At 46.5% G+C, this 17,552-nt stretch overlaps 1 protein-coding gene across 1 annotated transcript in view; it reads left to right on the top strand.

The window, feature by feature from the left end:
* Window positions 1–13,518: 13,518 nt before the first annotated feature.
* Window positions 13,519–17,552, top strand: part of IQCA1 (IQ motif containing with AAA domain 1) — a 178,072-nt gene continuing 174,038 nt past the window's right edge. Inside the window, exon 1 of the mRNA XM_061120125.1 lies at window positions 13,519–13,734. Within this exon, the coding sequence (XP_060976108.1) occupies window positions 13,724–13,734 (11 nt within the window). The 5' untranslated portion in view covers window positions 13,519–13,723. The remainder of the gene's footprint in view (window positions 13,735–17,552) is intronic.

The following is a 17,552-nucleotide window of genomic DNA, read 5'->3' as shown; positions in this document are numbered from 1 at the left end:
GGTTTGGAGTAACATTTTCATTGTACTTCCCAGTGGCTCAGGACTTCCCCGGTGGCTCAGACGGTAAAGCATCTGCCTACAACGCGGGAGATCTGGGTTTCATCCCTGGGTCAGGAAGATCCTCTGGAGAAGGAAATGGCAACCCACTCCAGTACTCTTGCCTGGAAAATCCCATGGATGGAGGAGCGTGGTAGGCTATATAGTCCATGGGGTCGAAAAGGGTCGGACATGACTGAGCCACTTCACTTTCTTTCACTTTCTTTCTCCATTGTACAGAGTCTGGACATGAATAAACCCATCACCCAAATAATGCCTACTAATTATTTTTATTATTATAATAGCCAACTTGGTGGGGTTTTTTTAGTTGAAATATAGTTAATTTACAATGTTGTGTTGGTTTCACATGTACAACAAATACCTCAGATATACACAGTAAGTCCCCTACATTCGAACCTTCAAGGTGTGAACTTTCAAGATGCAAACGTGCGTTCCGTCAAAGTCAGGCATGAGTGATGTTGCAGCTCGCCCTCCATCTCCTGTTGCTGATGACCCTTCAGCCCCATCATCTCTCAGCTCTTCCCCTCCTCCCGTCAGTAACTCGTCTTGCCTGTTCAGTCGATGCCAGCCCATGCGTCAGCTGTTGTACTGGACGACTGTACTTTCTGAAACACTGTGCTTTAAGATTCAAAATGATTTTTTGGGTATTTGTTTTTTACATATGACTTGTGTGAAAAGTATTATAAACCTATTATAGGACAGTACTACTGTATTCATATTAGTTAGGTACCAAGGCTAACTTTGCTGGACTTCCTGAATAAATTGGACTTACAGAGGCACTCCTGGAACAGAATCTGTTTATATGTAGGGGACTTAGTGCATATACATGCTGTTCTTTTTCAGATTCTTTTCCAGTATAAGTGATTATAAGATAGTGAATATAGTTCACTGTGAGATTCCCTGGTGGCTCAGAGGGTAAAGCCACTGCCCGCATTGCAGGAGACCCAGGTTCGATCCCTGGACTGGGAAGATCCCCTGGAGAAGGAAATGGCAACCCACTATAGTATTCTTGCCTGGAAAATCCCATGGACAGAGGAACCTGGTAGTCTACAGTCCATGGGGTCGCAAAGAGTCGACTGAGAGACTTCACTTTGTTTATAGTTTCCTGTGGCATATGGAAGGTCCTCGCTGTTAAAGCGGTTTGAAAAAAAAAAAAAACACACCGGATTTCATACTCTGTGGTGGGAAGAATCCTAAGAAGGCCCTCTATAGAGAGCAGCTCCCTCAATCAAGTCAGAAGCAACAAGACTCCCTTGTGGTCCCCAAGAAAGAACCTCTCTGGTTGGCTTTGGAGAAGTAGGCTGTCTGTGCTGTGAGAGGGCCCCAGGGCTGGGACCTGAGCTTGGCTTCCAGGAGCTGAGTCCTGGAGGCTCAGTCTTACCCTGCAGGGAACTAGATTCTGTCAACAAGCCGCATGAGCTTGCAGAGGACCCAGAGCTCCAGCAGGGAACGCAGCCCAGCCAGAACTAACCTTCAGCCTTGCATGACCCTGTGCAGAGACCCCCAGCCAAGCCACGTGGGACCTCTGGCCAACAGAGACGGAGAGACGCTAACGGATGCAGTTCAAAGCCACGGGGTGTGTGGTCATCAGTTACACATCAGCAGGAAGCATGCCACACGGACAGCACGTCTGCTGTGATTTGCAGTCACTTTTTCTTTTTGCCTTTTGTTCACATCTGATCATTTTTCTCCATTTACCTCTGCCTGAATTCTACACCCACGGGCTTCCCTGGGTGGCTCAGACAGTAAAGAATCTGCCTGTAATACAGAAGACCTGGGTTCGGTCCCTGGGTTGGGAAGATCCCCTGGCGAAGGGAATGGTAACCCACTCTGGTACTCTGGCCTGGGAAATTCCATGGACAGAGGAGTCTGGTGGGGTACAGTCCATGGGGCTGCAAAAAGTTGGACATGAGTGAGCAACTACCACTTTCCGTTTCCCATATTAATAGTAATATAGCCTCCAAATCACACCCACACAAAAAAGGAAAGGTGGCCCGAGTCCAGCTCCTCTTCTAACTCATCCAGGCAATCCTTTGATGACTTCTGATCCTGGAGAAGGGAGAATTTTATCCTGCCCAGACATCGCAGCATTCTGCAGCAGACCCAGGCCCTGGCCAGCGCAGGAGGACGGGGCCAGGCCTTCATGCCCAGCCCCAACCCCGAGGAAACCAGAGCGTCTTTCAGAGCTTGGAGACACTCACCATCACACCACCAGCCAGGGAGAGGCAGGCTTCTCCCAAAACACAGAGATAACAACAGGCCTGGCCTCACCCAGCCGACCCAACCCTTCTCTTTTTTCCTCTTTTTAATTTATGTGTTTATATTAACTGGAGGCACACATGTGTCCTCTGAACCCCTTCCCACCTTCCTCCCCACCCCATCCCTCCTGGTTGTCACCAAGTACCGGCTTTGGGTCCCTGTGTCAGACAGCAAACTCCTTTGATCCTTTGAGCGGTACCTGCAGGCTTCTGGGGCATGGTCATTTTTTCTTGTTCATCCCCATGCCTTTTGGGGGGAACATGGATCATGGCTTCCAAAAGACTTTGGAAAAGAAGCCTTTTCTGGGAGGAGTCAAAAGTTAAAAAAGTTTGGATAGCCTAAAACCAAACCCTTCTATTAGTACACAAGGAAACTAGAGATGGACATATGGGGGGAAAGAATTAATTCCTACTTCACATTTTATAGGGCTTCCCTATAAAATAGAGCTTCTTTGGTGGCTCATGAGGGTAAGAGAATCTGCCTGCAATGCAGGAGGCCTGGGTTCCATCTCTGGGTTGGGTATATTGGATTTCATTAAAATTAGGAAATTCTGTTCGTCAGAAGACATCATTAAGAGATAGGAAAGACAAACCATAGGATTGATTTTTCAACAAATATTTTCAACATAGACTTGTCAGAATACATCGTAGTCTTCTACAAATTAATAAGAAAAAGACAGAAAATTTCATTAAAGTTGGTAAAAGATTTCCAAAGGCACTTCACTCCCAAGAAATGCTCAAATGGCCAAAGAGGCATATGAAAGGGTTCTCAGGACCAGTAATTGTTAGGAAAAATGCAAATTAAAACCACAATGATTGAATAATACCACAATTTCAAAAAAAAAAAAGACAGAAAATACTAAGTATTGGTAAACATGTAGAGCAATCAGAACACTTATTGGTAGAACTGAAGAAGGTATTGCTACAGTGACTTTGGAAAACTTTTTGACAGTATCTGTCGAGGTTGTCCTTGCATGCTCAGTCATGTCCAACTCTTTGTGAGCCTGTGGACTGCAGCCCACCAGGCTCCTCTGTCCATGGGATTCTCCAGGCAAGAATACTGGAGTGGGTTGTCGTTCCCTTCTCCAGGGGTTCTTCCCAACACAGGGATCAAACCTGCATCTCCTGTGTCTCCTGCATGGGAGGTGGATTCTAAGTCACCTGGGAAGCCCCATCTACTGAAGTTAAATATACACACATCCCATGACTCAGCAAGAGATAGGCATGCGCAGTAAGAGATACATGGAAACTTGATTACAGCAGCATCATCTGTAATAACCCTAGTCCATCACTGGTAGAATGCATAACAAACTGAAGTCTGTTCATAGGATGGGAGACTACTCAGTCATGGAAACAAACCTCATCTCCATGCAACAAAGTGAGCGAAACTCACACACACAGTAGGTCAAAGCGACTATGCACCATTGTATAATTCCATCATACATATAAAATCTTCCTTTATGAGGAAAAATTTAACCTTCCGTGTTAGGTAGTAGGAAGCAGACCCAGAGTAAGATTAGGAAGGGCTCAGGGATGCTTCTGGAATTCAGCTTTTCTTCTGCGTCTTGATCTTTCTCAGCTTGTGTTTGCAAGCTGAGAAAATGAGCTGGGTGCTTAAGAGTTTCACAGTTTGGGGCATTTATTATACATTAAAGCAGGGGTACTTGTTAGCTCAGTTGGTAAAGAATCTGGCTGCAATGCAGGAGATCCCGGTTTGATTCCTGGGCTGGGAAGATCTGCTGGAGAAGGGATAGACTACCCACTCCAGGATTCTTGAGCTTCGCTTGTGGCTCAGCTGGTAAAGAATCCGCCTGAAATGCAGCAGACCTGGGTTGGGAAGATCCCCTGGAGAAGGGAAAGGCCACCCACTCCAGTATTCTGGGCTGGAGAATTCCGTGGACTATAGTCCATGGGGTCACAAAGAGTCAGACACGACTGAGTGACTCTCACTCCACTCCAAGCACCTGACCTCTGGGCTATAATGCCTGATGATCTGAGGTGGAGCAGAGGTAATAATAATAGAAATAAAGTGCACAACAATTATAATGTGCTCGAATCATCCCCAAAGTGCCCCTCCCCGGCCTGTGGAAAAGTCATCTTCCACCAAACTGGTCCCTAGTGCCGAAGAGGTTGGGGGCCACTGCTTTAAAGTGCTTGTCACAGGTGTACAATATCGTGATTCGCAATTTTTAAAAGCTATACTCCATTTACACTTGCTATAAACTATTGGCTATATCCCCTGTGTTGTGCAGTATATCCTTGCAGCTTATTTTATGAGTAATAATTTGCGCTTCTATTTGTACCTCTATTATGTCTACTGTAATAATTTGTACTACCCTCCCCCAGCTTGTCCCTCCCACGGCTCCTCCCCTACTGGTAACCACTAACTTGCTCTCTACATCTCTGAGTCTGGAAGATGGATGGGGGAAGAAATGTGCATATAAAAATTCTTACCAGGCTCCTGCCTGACTTTTGAAAACCAAGATTACATTTATATGAAGTCTGGCAGTGTGTTACGGCAAATTAATAGATTAAGTAGATGTTTTCTCTGTTGCTAATCTTCCTCTTAGAGCTGTAGTCAGGGCCACTGGCAATTCAAGTCTTTAAATAAATAAGCCTCATTAATGTATCACTTCTGTTTTATGAACAATGCAGCTGTTACTTGTAATTGGCTCTCTACCCAAGGTACCAAGAACCTTTGTTTCATTATAAGCATTGTGAGCGTAAAATAGCACAAGAGAAGGGAACACATATGAGAGTCAAATAGAAACACAACAAAACAGAAACTGGATAGACACGTGCTGGTTATTCAGAAGTGGTACCAAAATATAGGAGAGAGTCGTTTTTGAGGAAGGTTTAAGACTGAATTTATCAATGGGCCTGTGGAAATCATGTTCATTTTAAAAGACAGCAGGTGTTAAAACAATGAGAAGTGACCTCCTTTGCACCTGGGTTACAAAAGCTGCCCCAATGTGTGTGAAACAAAACAGGACAATGATAAATTAAAAAACATCCTGCTTCTGACTAGTTCCTTTTTATTTTCTTCTCACACTGGGCAGTTTTATTTATAGATAATAAAGGCAGCTTATAAGAAACACACACACAGTTACACTCATTTCCTGGTGGAAGTGATGTTTATTTGACGTAAAAGAGCTTTGGTGTTTGCAGATTCAGTTATCTTTGGAATCTCATCCAGAAAGTAACTTTCAGATTGCTCACATCCCTTTTAAATCAGTTTACTAACATATTCTCAACAAAATTTATCAAATAAGATTTATCTCCAGTTCAAAACATCCTTTGATATGTGATTTAATGGACTGGAGGGAAGCCAAGGTTCACAACCAAAATGTCTTCTGTTTGGGAATGTCGATTTCAGGGAATGGAGAAATTTGTAATTATCACTGTGGTGAAGATGGTATATCCACTGAACCTCGCATATAGAGCAGATCTTTGACACCCACGATTTCTGTGAATCCCCAAATTAGGAATACTGCTAACTGACTTGGGGAATTTGAGCAGACACCTAGACTCTCTTAGGATCTGAAGGAACTAGCTGGCACAGCACAGCATGTGATTCTAATTTTCGCCAAGCACTTTACCTACATTATTCACCTAATCTTTTGCATAATCCTTGGAGGTAAGTGGAACTGTCCCTCTTACAAATTATAACATTCATAGACGTTGGGGGTGTCAGAAAGAGTCAAGACAAGGAATATTAGAATACCAGCAATCTATCAAAGCTTACTTTAATAATTATGAATTGATGAAACCCATGCTTGATTCATTTCCAGTTATGTAAGCAAACATAACAAGCTAGCATGGTATCAGTTTTCTTTTGCACAGATTTAACATTAGAAGCAAAAGCATGTTATAGCAGAGAGTTTAATGTCTGATATTTTAAAACATCCCAGGTGGTACTAGTGGTGAAGAGCCCTCAGGCCAATGCAGGAGACATAAGAGACATGGGTTTGACCCCTGGGTTGGGAAGATCCCCCAGAGAAGGGCATAGCAATCCACTCCAGAATTCCTGCCTGGAGGATCCTACGGACAGAGGAGCCTGGCAGGCTGTGGTCCACAGGGTCACCAGGAATCAGACACCAGAAGCAACTTAGCAGGCACTTATGTGGAATGACATTTTATAGTTAAAACATAGAAAATGCTCTTCACGGCTAAGTTGAGAGGAGAAGACTGTCAAATTCCAGCTGAACTTGAGACCTTTTCACTTCCATCCATCCCGTTTCCTCTGCCTGCTGCTCTGCAGGCCCATCTGAGGAACACATGGGAGCTGAACCAAGGTCCACTCAAAGCCCATCAAGCCAGGGGAGGGACCCAGGCCATCACTCCCCAAACCCCACGGGCAGCCTGCACACCAGCCGCCCTCGGGGCTAAGGGAAGCCGCCTCTGAAGGACGAGTCCTGTCCCACGCACTGCGTGAGGGAAGTGGGGAAAACTGTCAACAAGGCTCAAGTACTGAGTCTTCAGGAAAAAATCATGAACTAAACCTCCAGAACCTTAGCACACAGGCTCGTAACATCCAGTTTTCCAGCTCAGGGCAATTCAAAGACATTGAAGGAGGAAGCCCACCTCAGGCTTTCAGGGATGAGGGGTGGTGGGGACGGGGAGCAGGAGGTCTGTCTCACTGAGGTTCAGAAATATTCCCCAGGCCGCTTCCAGTCACCCTGGCAGAAAATGGAAGGATTGGGACGGAGTGTCTGATGTTCCGGTTGCCTGCAATTCCATCCATGGTCATAAAGCATCCAGCTCCTATTTTCAAATGAACTACAAGCTTATAGTTTGCCTGATTACACTCTAACCTGTTTTTGAGCATCAGTGGAGTGATTAGAGCACTAAAGGAGGGACTTCCGAGGTGGCCCAGTAAAGACTCCACGCTTCTAAGGCAGGGGGCACAGGTTCAATCCCTGGCCAGGGAGCTGGGATCCCACATGCTGCATGGTGCCGACAAAAAATAATTTGCAAATAAATAAAGTATTAAAGGAGAAAAAGTGACACCCTGTGCCTTACAGACTAATAAGCATGATCCTTACGCTGGGGGCTTTTGGGGAAATCTGCAGTTGTGCAAAGGATGGAAGGCACACAGTGTGACCCTGGGTCGCTCCCTGCAGAGAGGCATGCAGGTGTGCTGCTCCCTAGAGATGGATGTGCAGTCTTCCCGGTGCACCTGGGGTGCTGTGGGTTATGGAGAGACTTACCCAACCTGCATGGGCTGCCAACTCCACTGACCCTTCACAGGCCAGATTCCATCATATACATGGCACACAACTTGCCATTTAAACCAGTTTTAAGTATACAGTTTGGTAGCATTAACTGCACTCACAACGTTCCACAAACATCAGCGCTATTTCCAAAGTCGTTCATCACCCAGACAAAAACTCTTGTATTCGTTCAGCAAGAGCCCTCCACCCCTTCTCCCCCTCCAGCCCCTGAGAACTGCTAAACTACTTTTTGTCTCTATAAACGTGCCTATTCTAGATATTCCACATTAAACAAACTCATACAATATCTGTCCTTTGTATCTGGCTTATTTCAAGGTTCATCCATATTAAGACACACATTAGAAGGTTGTTCTTTTTATGGCTGAATGCTATCCCCCTGTATTTATACTTAATCTCATTTATCCTCTCATCTGTACTTCTTGACTTTTCACTGGTCTCACTGCCCCATGATCACATCCACCCTCTGCCCAAGTGGACCCCCCCCCCCCCACGGTCCATAGAGATCAGTCCAAACTTCTCCGGCAGCTACTGAGCACAGACACCATCTGGCCTCACGCTGGGATGCCAAGCTTGTTCCCAGATCAGATCAAAATGGAGACCACCAGATAAACAGCTCCCCACACCTGCTTTTAAGTCTTTGTCCAAGTTATTTTCCTTTGCCTGGAATGTTCTCTTTCTGTTTCCCCAGGTCAAAGCCAGTTGAAATTCCACATGCTGCATCACCCCTTCTTCTTCCCCAAGGGCAGGGTGATTCCTCTCTCTTCTTCTCTAGAGGTGATTCCTCTCTCTTCTAAACTCCCAGGTGACTTGGCACCATGGTGTTTAATCGCCTGAGACCTGTCTCTCCTCTCCCCTCCTCTCCTCTGGGAAGGCAGAATTCCCCAGTCATCACTGTCAACTGCACAGCGTTGCGTACTGGGCCCTGTGTAGAAGGGGTATCAATAAACAGCTGCCCAGTGACATCACACACATCAGACAGAGAGAGATGACTTTTCCCAGAGACCTGGCGGTCAGATTATGAGGCCGTGCAAAAAGACATTTTCATTCTAAATGAAATGTGTGTGTTAGCTGCTCAGTCTTAGCTGACTCTGCAACCCCATGGACTGTAGCCCGACAAGCTCCTCTGTCCATGGAATTCTCCAGCCAAGAATACTGGAGTGGGTTGCCATTCCCTTCTCTGGGGGATCTTCCCAACCCAGGGATCAAACCCAGGTCTCCTGCAGTGCAGGCAGATTCTTTACTGTCTGAGCCATGGGGGTCGATTTAGAGGAAATTACAGAAAGGTGAGTCAGAATAATGATTAGGGTGCCAGATGTCCAGGGAAGCAGAGAGTATGGCCACTAAACAAAATGAACTTGATATTTTCCTGCCCGAAGAGAGACTCTAACAGGAAAGGACTCTGGGATGGACTAGGGAGGACTGAGGGGGCAGAGAGGGTGGAGCTTCTCTGGGCTGTTTTAACTCCGGTGCAGACTTCTCGGGAGACTCACGAGTGAGGAGCCAGGTATCCTGGCTGGCTGAATCACCATGCAGCCCTGGAAAGCAGGGTTCAGTGCAGAGCAGGGACTGGTGTTTCAGAAAAGAAAAGCAGGTTAGGTTCTGGTCTAGTGAACTTCATAGTGGATCCAGAACAGATCATTAAAACGATTTGCATTTGAGTCAGTTCTAATGAGGTGGGTGAACCTAGAGCCTATTATACAGAGCAAGGTAAGTCAGAAAGAGAAATATAAATATCACATACTGATGCATATATATGGAATCTAGAAAGGTGGTAGTGATGAATTTATTTTCAGGGCTGCAATGGAGAAACAGGCATAGAGAATAGACATATGGCCGGGGGAAGAGGGGAGAAGAGGGTGGGATGTATGAAGAGAGTAACGTGGAAACTTACATTACCATATGTAAAAGAGATAGCCAACGGGAATTTGCTATTTGATTCAGGGAACTCAAACAGGGGCTCTGTGTCAATCTAGAAGGGTGGGATGGGCAGGGAGATGGGAGGGAGGTTTAGGAGGGAGGGGACATGGGTGTACCTATGGCTGATTCTTGTTGATGTATGACAGAAGACCACAAAGTTCTATAAAGCAAATACCCTTCAATTAAAAAAAAAAGTGGGGGAAAAAACAATTTGTGGGTTCTTAGAAAAAGGAAGCAGGGACAAGTGGGTTCTCTACAGCAAAACACGCAAGACGATCTGAATTTTCAGTTTCCATAGTGACCAGCCTAGTGGACAAGGACAAAGCTACAGAAAGAGAGCAAGCTCTATACTGGTGACAAACTCGACTGCATCTCTGTCTCACGGACTTGTTGAGGACAAAGAGATGATACGACGGCAGGGGAGGTGGATAACGTGTCAGACTGATGCTCACTTAGACACACTGCTGTGCTGTCAGGCTCTCCAGCTTTCTCACAGAGGACAGTCTCATCAATGGTCTGGATCAAATCGGAGAAAAGACAAGGACCTGGCTGGGATGGTGAGCATGCTGCATGACAGAAGGGGCTCAGCAGGCGAACTCTGCGGCGATTTAGAGGTTTGGTTGACTGTGGCTGCCCAGCAACAGATGGAAGGGGCGAAGGCCAACGTGGGGCCCCTGTTGCTGCCTGATGGAGCACCTGGAAGGTTCTGATCCATTGGTCTATGTCTAAAGGACACGAACAGTGAACACAGATACAGGGCAATTGATGTCAAGGGAACTGGTGTTGAAGAACTTGATTGGGCGTGCTGCAGTCCATGGGGTCACAAAGGGTGACTGAACTGAACTGAACTGAACCCTGTAATTAAGAAGACTTGTGGGAAGCAGACATTTAAATGGGCTTAAACATTTAAAAGGCTGCTTCTGTAAGAAGAGGGCTGTTCTGTTTTGCCTGAGAGCTTTGATGGAAAAGACGAATAGTGAGAGTTGTCCCAAGGCAAGGGGACTTCAAGAGGCCAGAAGGTCCCTCTCTCTGCCAGAGCGTGGCCAAGAAGGGATGCTCAAGAAACAGAAATGTCCTGAGGGCCCGAAGTAGCTGAGACAGAAGTAAATCAGACAAGTGCCGATGGCTCTCCTGGGCCTGTCATTCCCCCAGGAATGTTCCCAGGATAAGGAAGCCTGAGATTATCATTTCCCTGGGTCACTACCACCTCTGCTCCTGGAAGGCAGGATTCATTCGTATCAGACAGATCTCTTCAGCACAGAGAACCACTGTGCTTGGAATAGAATTACTATTCAGTTGCTCAGTAATGTCCAATCCTTTGCAACCCCATGGAGCCCAGCACACCAGGCTTCCCAGTACTTCATTGTCTCCCGGAGCTTGCTCAAACTCATGTCCATGGAGTCAGTGATGCTGTTCAACCACCTCATCCTCTATCGTCCCCTTATCCTCCTGCCTTCAATCTTTCCCAGCATCAGGGTCTTTTCCAGTGAGTCAGTTCTTCCCATCACGTGGCCAAAGTATTGGAGTTTCAGCTTCAGCATTGGTCCTTCCAATGAATATTCAGGACTGGTTTCCTTTAGGATGGACTGGTTCAATCTCCTTGCAGTCCAAGGGACTCTCAAGAGTCTTCTCCAACACCACAGTTCAAAAGCATCAATTCTTTGGCACAGCCTTCTTTATGGTCCAACTCTCACATCCATACATGACTACTGGAAAAACCATAGTTATGACTAGATGGACATTTGTCGGCAAAGTAATGTCTCTGATTTTTAATATGCTGTCTAGATTGGTCACAGTTTTTCTTCCAAGGAGCAAGTGTCTTTTAATGTCGTGGCTGCAGTCACCATCTGCTTTGATTTTGGAGCCCAAGAAAATAAATACAGAATGGGCATCAATCAATGTTTGTCCAAATGACTTCACATATATTCAGAGGACCAAGAAGATGAATTTGCTCAAGAGACCTGGTGGTGTGATCAGGAAGCTGCATAATTAAATACTGAGGACAAAGTCACCTTTTCTAGAGTATCCACATGAGTAAGTAGCAACTTTTTTTCTTAAAGGAAAATGGTTTGGGAAATACTGTCTTTAGTAATATTTGTCTCACAAGAAACCAAAATTTTAAACAAAAATATCCAATAAGATAAGTGTTGCTACCAACAAAAAGATTATAGTTAGGGGTGTGGTCTTTAAAGGGAGAGTACCAGGTGGTCCGAATAGCAACTCTACCATGAACTAGATGGCCTTGGATACAAAATTCACCTCTCTGAGTCTCTACCTGGAAATTTCCACATGTGCAAAATGGGGATGAAAATATTACTTAACTCATAAAATTAGTAGGAAGATTTAATTAATGGATATAGGTCAGGTCCTCAACAGTCCCTGGCATAGAAAGCAAGGCTTGTGGAGTGTAGTCAAAGAACAATTGTGTTTGTTCTCCTGCTATGTGGACCTTGGGAGAACTTGTCTCTCTTGTACTGAATGCCTGCTCTTCTATTTCACAAGGCTTGTATCTTTCAATTGCTGGATTTCATCAACAAGTGCTTTATTTTCTAGAAAAGCTCATGGGCTGTGGCACATATGGAATGCTGCCTATACAACAACCTACACTTGTTGATACAGTTCTTCTACTATCTACCTCTCTCTTAATGCAGGTAAGTGCTGCTTACTCCACACCAGTAATGGAGGTCACAGTTCTCAGCTGGCCCTTTTCTATCTTAAGATATAGCAGAGTGAGGCTGTAACACCGAGAGCCACTGCAGAGGGAAGTCACCCAGCATCCTAAGGACGACTGGCTGCTCCAAAAGATGAAGAGAACATCAAAGAGACCATCAAAGACTGGTGATGTTCTTGAGCCACTGAATAATCAGCTCCAAAACAGCCTCAGCTCTATCCTTGTTGTTAAGGAAGATTATAAATACTCCTATCGTTTAAGCCATTGGACATTAACCCAGTGGTTTTCTGTTACCTGCATTTGAAAACAAGCCAGTTTACACAATGCTGTGTTTCCTGAGAGTTTTCATATTTTGGAATATTAACTACAATCAGTAGAAATGTCCTGGCTCACATTTTTCCCCAGGAACTTTAGAAATATCGCTACCTTTTCATCTGAAATTGAAAGCTACTATGGAGAAATTCAAGACCAGCCAGATTCCCTGTACCACTTCTCCCTGAAGTTCAATAACATACTCAGGATATCTTAAGTGTTGGTTGTTCTATGTCAGTTTTTCCTGGAACACAGTGAGAACTTTTGATCTGCAGACTTCATTCTTTTGTTTCAGAAATGTTTCTTTATACCTTTCAGCTGCATTAGTTCTGAATATGTTCCAGTAGGTACTGCAGGTTATCAAGTTTGCAAATAAATCTCAACAGATACGAAAGGTGATGACACAACAAGGAACCCAAACACTCACAGTGACCTGCTAAAAACTAACATCCACAAGGCATCTTACGCTTACAACGCACTGTCTGTCGCCTTATTTCATTTTCATTAAGCCCAAGAAAGGTAGCATCTGCATCTACCCCGCACCCCTAGAACTGAAGTCAGCGCTTGGTCCAGATACCCAGTAAGGTTTCGAAAGAATGATTGCTACTCCACTTTACAGATGGGAAGACTGCGGCTACAATCATTAAGGACCTGGTCTGAGGCTACGTATCTCAAAGTGGGGATGAAAATGGGCAAAACAGAAAGCGGGACGCTGGCGTGAAGAACAAAGAGCGGGTGAATGGGACGTGGGGCCACTTCAGGGGAACGCTGGGCGGGTCCTCCGCGAGGCAAATTTCCCCGTGAAGGCTTCTGAGAGCTGTTGACTCCTACCAGCGTATCCACCAATGGCGCAGTAGCGTCCGCCCGGCGTGGTTGCCAGGGAAACAACAGGCGGCGGCGCGCAGGCGCATAGTGCGCAGGGGGCGGGGAGCACGCCGGCAGAGCAGACTGCCCCCCGCCCCGCACTGCGTATTGCGCAGGAGTAGCGTCTCCGTTGCTAGGTTCCGCCTCGCATCTCGCTGGGTGGCCAGAGTCAAGTTCCGGAGCCTCCTAAAGGAAGGCTCTGGAATCCCCCGTCTTGGAGACTGTAGGCATTCCCTTCCTACCGCCTTTCCCTTCGCGAAGTCAGAGGATATCCCCATTCCCAGTCCCTCCCTCTCGGAAGCACCTTCCTCCAGCCCCTCTGGTGGAGCCCCGACCCTGCAGCCAGCCACGCTTCAGAGGACAACAGAAGAGCTTCCCGGCAGGCGAGGCAAAGAGGGAAAGCAGCCAACATGTCGAACGAGTAAGTGAGGGGCTGCAGGGTTGCAGCTGCGGGGTGCGCTTCTTCAGGCGAAAAGATAGCTCGCTGTGCATCTTTTCCTTTTCTTTTCTCCAACACCCCTTCCTTTTGCAGTTTTATCTAATAAAGATACACCTCAGCACAGGCTGTCAGCTTCTGTGGACAGGGCATGCCCTTGCCTTAGAGGCTCCGACTCCCCTCGCGCTCCCCCGGCCCCATAGAGAAGAGCCCCTCCAGATGCAGTGCTTACTTTAGGCCCACTAGCCCTTGTGGTCTTATTTCTGAGGAAGCAGTACCTGCCTTCAGTTCATTATCTGCTTTTTTCTTAATCTTTCCCAGCAGTGTTCATTGCTTTATAAAAACACCCTGGCCCCTATATTTAAGTTAAAAGATCCTGAGGAAGCTTTGTTGTACTACTTCGCTTTCCAGCAAGAAACCCTAGTCAGGAGGCACCGAAGAGTCTTCACCCAGCGATGTGCCAGTTACAGAGCAGCAGCCCAGCCGTTATTGCATAATGGTCATCTCAAACACCTGTTACAGTGCTGACTCTGCAGGCACTGGAAATATAATAACTCATGACTCCCCTGCAACGTCAGAGCTGTTAGTATTATTATTTTCATTTTACAGTTGAGGACTCAGGCACGTAGAGGCTAAGGACTTTGTATACAGCAGGAACATGATGCCAAAACCACTGCAGCTCCTGCCTGATTTCTACCTGTCAGTAACCCTGATTTCCAGGTCAGAAAAGAAAAGCGGTGAGACTGAGACTGAGGGCTTGCGGAGTCTTGCGGGTGGGGAGATCGGCAGTTCATTTTCGGAGATGTTGAGTTTGAGGTGCCCGTTGGACATTCCGGTGAGCATAAGTAGGCAGCTGACTTGAGTTCAGACGAGAGGTCTGTGTATGAAATATAAATTCTACAGCTGTTGGCATAAACAGTTTTTATGAGACAGGAGATGAGTGTAGACAGAAGAGAGAACAGGTTCAAGGACTCAGACTTGGCCATCCAACGGCAAGAGATGGAGGAGGAGAAACCCGCAGAGGAATTACAGGCATGATCGTTGAGGAAGAAACATGATTGTGGAGCCCTGGAAGGCAGAAGGAAAATAAATGTAAAGTTTCTCGGAGGAGGGAGTAGCAGACTCTGTCAGAGGCTGCTGAGACAGGCCAGAAGAAAGCTGAGAATTGGCCAAGGGTTTAGCAGTGTGGAGTCCCATGGTGGCCTTGATCTTCATGGCGGAGATGGAGTAGAAAGATGAACTCAAGTGAATGTAGGAGAGAGGAAGAGGGGAGAAACTGTAGACGGTGTAAGGCTGGGTTTTTAAAGGCATTTTGCTGTAGCTGGTGGCAGGGGAAATAGGGTCCGGAGACAAAGATAGGAAACAATAGCCTGTTTGTTTGTTAAAGGGAATGGCCAGAGTGAAGGAAGTGGGGTGAAATGAGAGGAGGAAGACGTGAGGTGACGTCCTTGCTAGCAAGGGCACGGGCCCCAGCATGCAAAGAGAGGAGCTGAGGTCCTTTATTGCAGGAAGATGAGAAGGCAGAAAGCTGAGCACCAAAGAATTGATGCTTTTGGTGTTGGAGAAGACTCTTGAGAGTCCCTTGGACTGCAAGGAGATCCATCCAGTCCATCCTAAAGGAGATCAGTCCTGAATATTCATCGGAAGGACTGATGTTGAAGCTGAAACTCCAATCCTTTGGCCACCTGATAGGAAGAGCTGACTCATTTGAAAAGATCCTGATGCTGGGAAAGATAAAGGCAGGAGGAGAAAGGGACGACAGAGGATGAGATGGTTGGATGGTATCACTGACTCGATGGACATGAGTTTGAGTAAACTCCGGGATTTGGCAATGGACAGGGAGGCCTGGCATGCTGCAGTCCATGGGGTCGCAAAGTCGGACATGACTGAGTGACTGAACTGAACTGAACTGAGAAGACAGGGTAGAGGCTGTTGGTAAAGATTCCGTTTGGAGGGTAGATGTCCTGGTGGGGTGTGGAAAGATGATGCAGATGGTAGATGATGGTAACATTGAAGGGCCGTGGGCAATACCATTAGGTGAAACGAGTTTCAGAATTAGAGAGTGTAGGAAGGAGTAAGGAGAGTGGTCTGGAAATTGAGCGAGGGACAAAGACTTGGCCCTATTCCCTGCCACGGTCAGAGGGCTCTGAGACAAAGGAGGGTCACAGGAAAAGCTGTGTCCTTTAGGGAAGGTCAAGCCTCCCTTGCCCTGGAGAAGGGAATGGCTACCCACTCCAGTATTCTTGCTGGAAGAATTCTGTGGACAGAGGAGCCTGGCGGACTACAGTCCCTGGGGTGGCAAAGAGTCAGACACGACTGAGTGACTAAGACTTTCACTTTCTTTCACTTTAGGCCTCCCTTCGAGCAAGAAGGCTAAGGAATATTTCAGAAAGAGTACAACCAACTAGATAGGAAAATTGGAAAAATCTAAAAGCTTATCATGTATAAAATAACTTGAAAATTCCCATTTTGCAAGATGTAGATTTTTCCACTCAAGCCCATGGTGTGTCTGAATATTCAACTCTTTTTCTTCCCTTCCCCCAACCCAGGCACCTCATGATCCCCCAGTCATAGGAAAACTGCCAAGCTGTAGAAATAACAGTCTGGTCTCTTTCAGCCGTCATATTCAGTCTTTTGCACCCACGGTACTCCTGACTTCAGTATCTGTAACGTTTCTAGGTCATCTGCTGAAGTCTGAAACCAATCAAGTACTTAAAAAAAAATTCTAAGTGGTCCCATGAATAAAATACTGCCTTCTCTTTACAAGGCACATTTAAGATTTCAAGAACACTTTCACATCTGTTATCCCACTCCTCGGTAATCCTGTGGGGCGTGCAGGGCAGGTGTCATTATCCAGATTTGCCACTTGAGGAAGTGAAGACACGAGGTTAAGTGACCTGCCTGAGACCAACTACCTCAGGAGACGGGTTCTGCTTTTAAACTCAGAGTGCTCACACGTTTAAAAACCGCCGTGCCATACCCCCAGAGAAATAAGAACACAGGTCCACAGAACAACTTTCACAGGGATGCTCAGAGCAGCATCACTCCGCAGACCCAAAGAGCAGAAACGCGCCATGTGTCCCTCAACTGAGGAGCAGATAAACAGAATGTGGGATACACCCGCAATGGAACATTATTGGTCAATAAACCGAAATGAAGTGACGATACACACCACAGCCCAGTGGGCCCTGGAAACATTATGCTGAGTGGGAGGAGTTGATCACCCAGGGCCACCTGTTATATGATTCCACTTAGGTGAAACGTCCAGAACAGGCAGGTAAATAGAGACAGATTAGATGAGTGGTTTCCAGGGGCCTGGGAGGATGGGGATAATGGCAAATAGGGAATGACTGCTCTCAGACACGGGGGTTTCTGTTCTGAGTGACCAAAATGGTCTGAAATCAGAGAAGGGTGGCAAAGGGTGCACAACTCTGTGGATGAAAACCACTGATTTCTGCACTTTCAGAGGGTGAACTTGTGGTATGTGACTTCCGTCTCAGTAATGGTCTCAGTAATGGAAACATCCTCTTGCCCCCTTCCTTGTTTCAGGTCGTCTTCCTGGGCGCTGGCTCAGTGGAAGGATGCTGAGACTTTGAGCTCAAGGCAGGGCGGGAGTCAGGCTGAACTGGGGCTGCGAGGGAAGTGGGGGTACACAGGATGGGGGTCCAGGGAGTGTAGGGTTGTAGCCAGTGGACACATGTGGAGGGGCAGTAGGGAAACTGGAACACGGAAGCCAGTCTCCGCGGGAAACAGTAAGGATGTAAGGTTGCATGCTGTCACAGCTATTGATACTTAATATTTCC

This window comes from Dama dama, chromosome 20 (genome assembly GCF_033118175.1).
Source record: "Dama dama isolate Ldn47 chromosome 20, ASM3311817v1, whole genome shotgun sequence".
Taxonomy (NCBI): Eukaryota; Metazoa; Chordata; class Mammalia; order Artiodactyla; family Cervidae; genus Dama; species Dama dama.
This window is presented reverse-complemented; position numbering and strand designations above follow the sequence as displayed.